At 56.7% G+C, this 9,405-nt stretch overlaps 1 protein-coding gene across 2 annotated transcripts; it reads left to right on the forward strand.

Annotated features, from left to right (window-relative positions):
• The first annotated feature begins 18 nt into the window (after positions 1-18).
• Positions 19-9,366, forward strand: LOC105485035 (DEAD-box helicase 49). Of its 2 annotated transcripts, none has more exons than XM_011747240.2 (13): positions 19-172; positions 1,069-1,192; positions 2,162-2,247; positions 2,342-2,463; positions 2,825-3,012; positions 3,102-3,242; positions 4,697-4,772; positions 5,066-5,142; positions 5,325-5,422; positions 7,061-7,135; positions 8,529-8,617; positions 8,728-8,799; positions 8,890-9,366. In XM_011747240.2, exons 1-13 carry the CDS (start codon positions 58-60, stop codon positions 9,076-9,078), a joined length of 1,452 nt encoding a protein of 483 aa, XP_011745542.2. In that variant the 5' UTR covers positions 19-57; the 3' UTR covers positions 9,079-9,366. The 2 variants fall into 2 exon arrangements, with proteins under 2 accessions (XP_011745542.2, XP_070944235.1); XM_071088134.1 differs by lacking the exon at positions 19-172 and adding an exon at positions 1,323-1,398 and having other exon boundaries at positions 1,068-1,192.
• The last annotated feature ends 39 nt before the right edge of the window (positions 9,367-9,405 follow it).

Below are 9,405 nucleotides of genomic sequence, written 5' to 3' on the forward strand. Positions count from 1 at the left end.
CGTCGGCGCGCGCCGGAAGCGCAGATCACACGGGCCCCCACACGGCTGGTCACAAGGATGTCAGGCTTCGCGGAGCTCGGGCTGTCGTCGTGGCTAGTGGCACAATGTCGGCAGCTGGGTTTGAAGCAGCCCACGCCCGTGCAGCTCGGCTGCATTCCCGCCATCCTGGAGGGTAAGTATGGCTCGGTGCCTTCCCCAAGAGGCGTCTCCGCTCCTCTCGACCCCTTTCCCTTCTCGCAGCCTTTGCTCATTCCGGTTCCACGAGGCGAGGGGTAACCTCCGGCGTTACAGGAGATCCGGGGTTCCGGAGGCCGACTGGACAGTGTTGGCATTTAGCTTGCATGACCGACTCGCTTTATGTCCGTACACAACTGATGTAATCTCTGAAATTTTCATAGTCTCAGCACAGGGAGGGTTTGATGAATGACTAATCGATAGTATCGCAAAATCCTGCAGACCTGGTACTGCTATTTTTATTTTACAAATAGAAGTTGAGGCTGGTCAAAATTGCTGGTAGATCCAGGACTCCTTGGTCCTGTGATTGCTCCTCTAGGAGCAGGTCTTCTCTCTGCTTCTCTAGCCCAACCCAGTTTGGCCATTAAAGAGAGGCCCACAGGAAGCCTAAGATGTGACAAGTCAGGGATTAAATAAACAAATGAAGGGGTCAACAGGGAGCACAAGATGCCTATGAGGGAAGGGAATTCTGGGTTCCCCAAGTTCATGTGCTCCTGGAGGGAGTTAGAATGAGGTGGTGGGAAGCTGTGGGCATCTCAGGTCAAATAGATATGGGTTCCAGTCCAGCCTGCTCCTCACTGGCTGTGTGTCCTGGGCAGGTCTCTGAAACCCAGTTTTCCTTTCTGTTAAATGGAGACGATAATCCCTTCCTAGGATTTGTCCGTTGCCAGTGGAAAGTGGTCAGTATGCCCAGAATGGAAAAGGCTTACTGGCACACAGGACTTGACGCACAGTGATTGCTCACTAAACGCTTTGTAAGCTGTTGTACACTGTGCCCAGTGGAATGGCTGTCCACACATGGAGGGTATTGATGCTGCTTTGTCCTCAACCCAGGTCGAGACTGCTTGGGCTGTGCCAAGACAGGCAGTGGGAAGACAGCAGCGTTTGTCCTTCCCATCTTGCAGAAGCTTTCTGAGGATCCCTATGGCATCTTCTGCCTCGTCCTGACACCCACCAGGTGAGCCCCCAGCAGGCCTCCTGGGTATGGGTTAACCAGCTGTGTTCTCTTGGGCAAGCACCTTTCCCTCTCTGAGCGCCCTTTTCCCACGTGTGAGATGAGGATGAAAATCTTGCTACCCGCTTCTTAGGGGTCCTGCAGAATTAAACCAGATGGCCCGGGTGCAGTGGCTCACACCTGTAATCCCAGCACTTTGGGAGCTCCAGGTGAGCGGATCACTTGAGGCCAGGAGTTCGAGACCAGCCTGACCAACATGGAGAAACCCCATCCTTACTAAAAATACAAAAAAATTAGCTGGGCATAGTAGCGCATGCTTGTAATTCCTGCTACTCGGGAGGCCAAGACAGGAGAATTGCTTGAACCCAGGAGGCGGAGGTTGCGGTGAGCCAAGATCACGCCATTGCACTGTAGCCTGGGCAACAAGAGCAAAACTCCGTCAGAAAGAGAGAAAGAGAGGAAGGGAGGAAGGGGCAGGCAGCAGAAAGGGTATTGGGGCCTGGGCATATTGGAGCCAGTTTGAGAAAGGCCTTGAATGCCAGGCGGAGGGTTAGAATTGATTCTGGGGGTATGTGAGCAGCAAAGGTCATGGGCCAGGGAGAGGCTAGGACAGAGTTGGTTGGGGACGGAGAGGAGGAGAGGAGGCTGATGCTTGAGACCCTCTGGCTGGGGCAACTGGCTGGTGGTGAGGCCACTGCTGAGAGGCAAACTGGGGGAAGGCGCGGGTTTGGGGTAGGAAGAGATGCTGAGGCCAGTTTGGGTTGGGCTGGTGAGGAGGGATGTTCCAGGCTGAGCCTGGCGAGGGGGCCGGGGCCACAACAGCCTCCAAGGCTCAGCATCAGAGCCTTTGTGAACAAGACGGGGCAAGTCAGGAGCCTGGGGGCTCAGGGAGGAACGCTGGGGATGGAGAGGGGAATGGGGGGCAGGCCCAGAACCACTACCTGACCCAGCCTGGCCCCTCCACACCCACAGGGAGCTGGCCTACCAGATCGCAGAGCAGTTCCGGGTCCTGGGGAAGCCTCTAGGGCTGAAAGACTGCATCATCGTCGGTGGCATGGGTACGGGGGCTGGGAGGCGGGGGAAGCCCCAGCATGGGACCTCAGCAGCTTTGGACCACCCGCCCAGCCCTGCCTCTCATACTCTGTCTCCCAGACATGGTGGCCCAGGCACTGGAGCTCTCCCGGAAACCGCATGTGGTCATCGCCACACCAGGGCGCCTGGCAGATCACCTGCGCAGCTCCAACACTTTTAGTATAAAGAAGATCCGCTTCCTGGTGAGTTCGCCCCGCCCCTGCAGACTTCAGGAGCTGGGCTCGGAGCCTCCAGTCCCAGCGTCAGAGTCTGGGGCACCATGTCATCCATTTAGGAAACGTATGTTTCTTAGACTTTCCAGTAAAATGCTAGGAACAGTGACAAGGACCATTCAAGGACCAAAAAGAGGGGACCCATTCCTAGCAGTGTTATTTGGGGGTAGGGCCTTGCTGAGACTTGGGTGAGGGGCAGGCCTCCCTTGGAAGGAGGGTACTCCAGGGCCTAGGGTCCATGTCCACGCCTCTCAAAGAGGCCTGTTTCAGGGATGGCCAAGACCCGGGGTCATGGACGACACCCTCACCCCTGCCCCCACTGGCACGACAGGTGATGGACGAGGCAGACCGGCTGCTGGAACAGGGCTGCACTGACTTCACCGTCGACCTGGAGGCCATCCTGGCGGCTGTGCCGGCCCGCAGGCAGACACTGCTGTTCAGCGCCACGCTGACCGACACACTACGGGAGCTACAGGGCCTGGCCACCAACCAGCCCTTCTTCTGGGAGGCACAGGCCCCGTGAGTCCGCAGCCCAGACAGTGTGGGGAGGGCAGCTCCATCCTACAGGCAGGGACACTGAGGCGTGCGGTCTACCTGTCCATCCCCAGGGTGAGCACCGTGGAGCAGCTGGACCAGCACTACCTGCTGGTGCCCGAGAAGGTCAAGGACGCCTACCTGGTCCACCTGATCCAGCGCTTCCAGGATGAGCATGAGGACTGGTCCATTATCATCTTCACCAACACGTGCAAGTGAGCGGGGCTCGCCTCTCCCCTCCCATCGCCCTTCAAAGGAGGAGGTGGCCCAGTGTCTTGGGTCTGGGACACAGTCTCAGCTCTGCTCAGCCTGTAGGTCATGGGGGCTTTCCTCAAGGAGCCAAGGTCACCCCATCTGAAGGTGCAGCCGGGCTTTGGGGTTCCTCAGACCAGCCCTTGATGGAAGGTCCAGGAAACCCCTGCAAGTGTCTGTTTGAGTAGCTCATTTGCTGTGTTCTGGGGGTGTCACTAAACTTTTCTGGGCCTCTAGTCCCGTCTCAGCTGTGACAACTAACAGGCCTGGTGTGCATCTGCGCAGACAGAGACCCCGGGGGAGGGCAGTTCACATCTTCTCCATTGAGCTGTTTGGGAAGATACTGAGAAGCTGGAGACTCTTCCAGCATGAGCCAGGATAGAAGGGCAGAAGTCAAGGCGCTTTAAATGTGTTACCTCCCAGAAGAGGAAAGTTGGGACTGGGCGCAGTGGCGCCTGCCTGTAATCCCGGCACTCTGGGAGGCTGAGGTAGGCGGATCACCTGAGGTCAGGAGTTCGAGACCAGCCTGCCCAATGTGGTGAAACTTTACCTCAACTGAAAATATAAAAATTAGCCAGGCATGGTGGTGAGCACCTGTAGTCCCAACTACCGTGGAGGGTGAGGTGGGTGAATCACTTGAACCTGGTAGGTAGAGGTTACAGTGAGCCGAGTTGGTGCCACTGCACTCCATCCTGGGGGACAGAGCGAGACTGTCTCAGGAAAAAAAAAAGAGAAAAGTTTGGCTATAGGGTGGCTGTCAGGCACGGCAGGATCCAGCAGCTTATGTGATGGTCCCCATCCTTTCTCCCTGTACCCTTGTTTCTACTCTGTCTTCTTCTGCTGGCTCCTTCTCGGCCTTCTTGGTAACAGTGACCACCCCTAGCAAGTCAGTTTCCAGCCCTGCAGTCCCAGGGCCAACTCCTGTCAGTTCCAGCTCCAGGGAGGGATCAGCAGAGAGTATATCAGGCAGGCAAGGCCTGTGCCAACCCTCATCCTGCCTCTTTTTTTTTTTTTTTGAGAGTTTCATGCTGTCCCCCAGGCTGGAGTGCAATGGCGCACTCTCACCTCACTGCAGCCTTGCCTCCTGGGTTAAATTCTCCTGCCTCAGCCTCCTGAGTAGCTGGGGCTACAGTCATGCACCACCATGCCCGGCTAATTTTTGTATTTTTAGTAGAGACGGGGTTTTGCCATGTTGGGACAGGCTGGTCTTGAACTCCTGGCCTCAAGCAATCCACCCGCCTCAGCCTCCCAAAGTGCTGGGATTACAGGCGTGAGCCACCGTGCTTGGCCTGCTGCCTCTCCTTTGTAAGCTTCATGGGGCCACTGTGCTAGGTGTCTCAGGGGCGGGGGGGGGGGCAGGAACACCTTCCCAGAACCCGAGAGCCGGAGGGATTGACAGGCCCATCCTTCCTGCCAGGACCTGCCAGATCCTGTGCATGATGCTGCGCAAATTCAGCTTCCCCACTGTGGCTCTGCACTCCATGATGAAGCAGGTGAGGCCACCCTGGGACACCTCCCGGCCTCAGACATCGGCCCCGATCCTTCCTTCTGCCGGGCGCCTTCTTCCTGCCGCCTGGTCTCTTCTGGTCCCAAAATATCGCAGCTCACGAGGCCCTCCCTGACCACATCTCTTTTAGCCGTCATTCATTTGTCCCGGTCTGACTTCTCATGGCCACCTTCCTCAATGGACAGCTGGAGGACTGTCCCGGCCTCTACCCTGTCCCCAGGCCTCACACAGAAAACCCTGCCTTCACTCATTCCCAACTTTCTTCCCAACCACGTGCAGAAAGAACGCTTTGCCGCCCTAGCCAAGTTCAAGTCCAGCATCTACCGGATCCTGATCGCAACAGACGTGGCCTCCCGGTGAGCAGCCCCCAGTCCCCTGCCAAGGGCACTCCCTCGTTTACTACAAGGCCCCACGGATGAGAAGGCTGGCCTCAGGCATGTCAGGCAGCCCCAGCCTCCCTGCTGAGTGACCCTGGGTGAGTCCTAGCCTCGGTTTCCCCACATGGACAGTGGAGCTGACAAGCCACATCTCCCTCCAGGGGCCTGGATATCCCTACGGTACAGGTGGTCATCAACCACAACACCCCCGGGCTCCCCAAGATCTACATCCACCGAGTTGGCCGGACGGCCCGTGCAGGTGAGTGGTGGAGGGGGAGGCCGGGCCTTGGGCCCCTGTCCCTCCAGCCTGCCCAGCAAATTCAGGTGGTAGGACGTGGGTAGGGTGCAGCCCACAGATGAGAGCTACTCAGGGCCATGTTTGCAAGTTGGGGAGTTGTCCTTTCTGAAGCAACGGTGAATCCCAGCTACTCAGGAGGCTGAGGCAGGAGAATCACTTGAACCCAGGAGGTTGCAGTGAGCCGAGATCGCACCATTGCACTCCAGCCTGGGCAAAAAGAGCAAAACTCTGTCTCAAAAAAAAGAAAGCGTAGGGTAGGGTAGGGTAGAATGCCAGGCGCGGTGGCTCACGCCTGTAATCTCTGCACTTTTGGAGTCCAAGGCAGGCAGATCACAAGGTCAGGAGTTCGAGCCCAGCCTGGCCAACGTGGTGAAACCCTGTCTCTACTAAAAATACAAAAAAATTAGCCAGGTGTGGTAGAGGGCGCCCGTAATCCCAGCTACTCAGGAGGCTGAGGCAGGAGAATTGCTTGAACCTGGGAAGCGGAGGTTGCAGTGAACAGAGATTGCACGATTGCATTCCAGCCTGGGTGACAGTGCAAAACTCTGTCTGAAAAAATAACTAACTAAATAAATAAGTAAATAAAGGCCGGGCGTGGTGGCTCACGCCTGTAATCCCAGCACTTTGGGAGGCAGATCACGAGGTCAGGAGATCGAAACCATCCTGGCTAACACGGTGAAACCCCATCTCTACTAAAAATACAAAAAATTAGCCAGGCATGGTGGCGGGTGCCTGTAGTCCCAGCTACTCGGGAGGCTGAGGCAGTAGAATGGCATGAACCTGGGAGGCAGGGCTTGCAGTGAGCCGAGATTGTGCCACTACACTCCAGCCTGGGCAATGGAATGAGACTCTGCCTCAAAAAAAAAAAAAAAAAAGTAAATAAAATAAAAATATAAGATAAAGCAAACGCCAGTGAGGTGCTGCCTTCACCCAAGCCAGGTGATGAACTGAGCAGCGTGGGGCTGCCTCCTGGGAGGGTGCACATACAGCCCCAGCCCCTACTACTTGCTGCTGCCCGTCAGGGAGGGCCATGGTGTCCATGAGATGCTCTCACTTCTCGAGACAGGAAAGATGTGGTTGCTGGGGTCAAACTGGGCCTGGACCTTCTATCCTGACCCTGTAGTGCTGGGCAGGTCACTTCCGCTCCCCAGACCTCACATGGCGGATAATGAGAACAGTGACGTCCACGTGGGTCTGCCATGAGGGTCCCGGACCTTGTCCGCCATCAGTGCAGTTTCGGCCCTAGTCACCGTCACAGAAGCAGCAAGCAGAGATCTTGGTCTGAGGCCTGTCGGGGCTAATGGCTGGCATTACTTAGACTGGGTTCCCTGGCAGCCAAGCCAAAAAGGGAAATCGGACAGTAACTGACTGCTGTTTAAGGCCAGACCGGCAGAACTGCGTCTCGCCAGTGACCTGTCCTCCACACAGAGGTCTTGCTTCGGGTCAAGCCCAGATACTCTGGGCTGATCCCTCCCAAGCCCAAGCCCTTGTTCAGCATCTCCAGGAGGACCCCTGAGCTGTGTAGCCATCAGGATCTGCCCTTATTTGCCCCATGTCCTGACCCCCAGCACATAGCAGATAACTGGCACATCCCCACAGGGCGGCAGGGTCAGGCCATCACGCTGGTGACACAGTACGACATCCACCTGGTGCACGCCATTGAGGAGCAGATCAGTGAGTGGGGTGGAGGGGTGGGTGGAGGAGGGGGGGTGGGGTGGGCAGAGGTGGGTGCCTCAGGGTGAGACCCATTTGCCCCTGTCAGACACCAGCCGGCCTGCTCCCATGAGCAGATTTAGGCTGGGCTTCCTTCCCTAGGCACCCCCTAAAGAAGTTCTTTTGCCCATTTATTGAAACAGACTTCCCATAGTTGCTGCCAGCAGCTGAAAGCCACATGAGTCAGGAGGGGACTTGGGTTTCTCAGACTGTGGTGTGTGGAAGGCCCCTGAGATGTCAGAGGCCCCACTGACAGGGCCTGGGCCTGCTAAAAACCTCTAGGAGTAGTTTCATACGCAGCCAAGACAGAGACACTTCCTAAGGTATCTCTGATCACTGCATAGACTGTCCTAAAATTTAGAAACAATTGGACTTGGCCGGGCACAGTGGCTCACGCCTGTAATCCTAGCACTTTTGAGAGGCCGAGGTGGGCGGATCACTTGAGCCCAGGAGTTGGAGACCAATCTGGGCAACATGGCGAAACCCTGTCTCTACTAAAAATACAAAAATTAGCCAGGTGTGGTGGCACACGCGTGTAATGGCAGCTACTTGGGAGGGTGAGGCATGAGAATTGCTTGAACCCGGGAGGCAGAGGTTGCAGTGAGCCGAGATCGCGCCATTGCACTCCAGCCTGGGGGACACTGAGACTCTGTCTCAAAGAAAAAAAAAAAAAAACATCTGGACTTGAAGGCCAGGCGCGGTGGCTCACACCTGTAATCCCAGCACTTTGGGAGGCCGAGGTGGGTGAATCACTTGAGCCCAGGAGTTTGAGATCAGCCTGGGCAACATGGAGAAACCCTGCCTCTCCAAAAAAATACAGAAACTGGCTGGGCATGGTGGCGCACGCCCGTAGTTCTAGCTACTCAAGAGGCTGAGGTTGGAAAATTGCTTGAGCAGAGGCTATAGTGAACTGTGATTGAGCCATCGCACTCCAGCGTGGATGACAGAGTAAGACCCTGTCTTCAAAAAAAGAGAAAGCAAGAAATATCTGGACTTTAAAGGACACTGTTTCCAAGAAATCAATATTCATGGTTAAACTCATAATGCTGCTAACACCAAAAAATAAAAAAAGGGAGGCTGAGGCACGAGAATTGCTTGAACCCGGGAGGTGGAGGTTGCAGTGAGCCGAGATAGTGCCACTGCACTCCAGCTTGGGCGACGGTGAGACTGAAAGACAGCGGTCCATACCTTCCTTAGCTCAGAAATCCCTGATCTTGCCCACCTGGCCCTTACCTGATATGACCCCAGATGGCCTTGCATACCCCACAGCATGGGGAACTCACTACTTGGCTGAACTCCCACTCCATGGCACGTCTCCTCCCCACCCCCACCCCCGGCTTTACTGTCCCCATAGAGAAGAAGCTAGAGGAATTCTCCGTGGAAGAGGCCGAGGTGCTGCAGATCCTCACGCAGGTCAACGTGGTGCGAAGAGAGTGTGAGATCGTGAGTGTCAGAGGCGGGCGGGGACTAAAGTGCTCTCCGGAGCCGGTGGTGCTCCCTTCCAGGTGGGGCCTCCATGACCGGCATCTCCTTACCCCGCTTCCCTCCACCAGAAACTGGAGGCGGCCCACTTTGATGAAAAAAAGGAGATCAACAAACGGAAGCAGCTGATCCTGGAGGGGAAGGTGAGGGCCGAGCCCACAGGTAGGGGTGGGTGGCTAGGTTCCCTGGGTGGGGTCGCCAGCTCAGCCGTCCCCTGGTCCTCTCTGTACCAGGATCCTGACCTGGAGGCCAAGCGCAAGGCCGAGCTGGCCAAGATCAAGCAGAAGAACCGGCGCTTCAAGGAGAAGGTGGAGGAGACGCTGAAGCGACAGAAGGCCGGCAGGGTTGGCCACAAGGGCCATCCACCCAGGGCCCCACCTGGGTCCCACTCAGGCCCAGTCCCCTCCCAGGGCCCTGCCTGAGCCCCACACAGCCATCTGCCCGGTCCTGGACTCTTCTATGGAGCTGAGGGTCGGAGGAAACTTCCTTGGGGCCTACCCAGTGCCCCGCAGTGGAACCCGTGGGCGCTCGTGTTGTGCGGGCCCTGCTCCTCTGCCCCGAAACCACTGGCTGGCCCCCTCCCTGAGCCTTGGCCAAGATTCAGGCTGCAGAGGAAGAAAGAACATGGCGGAGGTTGTGACCCCGACCCAAGGTCACCCCTTAGGGGTGCCGCATACAGGAGGTGCTCAATAAACGGGTCTTTTGACTTAGCCTCACTTTGGAAGAGCAGGGGGACAGGAGAGGTGGGG

This window comes from Macaca nemestrina, chromosome 20, assembly GCF_043159975.1.
Source record: "Macaca nemestrina isolate mMacNem1 chromosome 20, mMacNem.hap1, whole genome shotgun sequence".
NCBI classification, from domain to species: domain Eukaryota; kingdom Metazoa; phylum Chordata; class Mammalia; order Primates; family Cercopithecidae; genus Macaca; species Macaca nemestrina.

Coding starts and splice junctions, on each gene's coding strand:
- LOC105485035 (XM_011747240.2), top strand. CDS start 58: ATGTCAGGCTTCGCGGAGCTCGGGCTGTCGTCGTGGCTAGTGGCACAA. Junction 5,143..5,324: donor GCAACAGACGTGGCCTCCCG/GTGAGCAGCCCC, acceptor ATCTCCCTCCAG/GGGCCTGGATATCCCTACGG. Junction 5,423..7,060: donor TGGCCGGACGGCCCGTGCAG/GTGAGTGGTGGA, acceptor ACATCCCCACAG/GGCGGCAGGGTCAGGCCATC.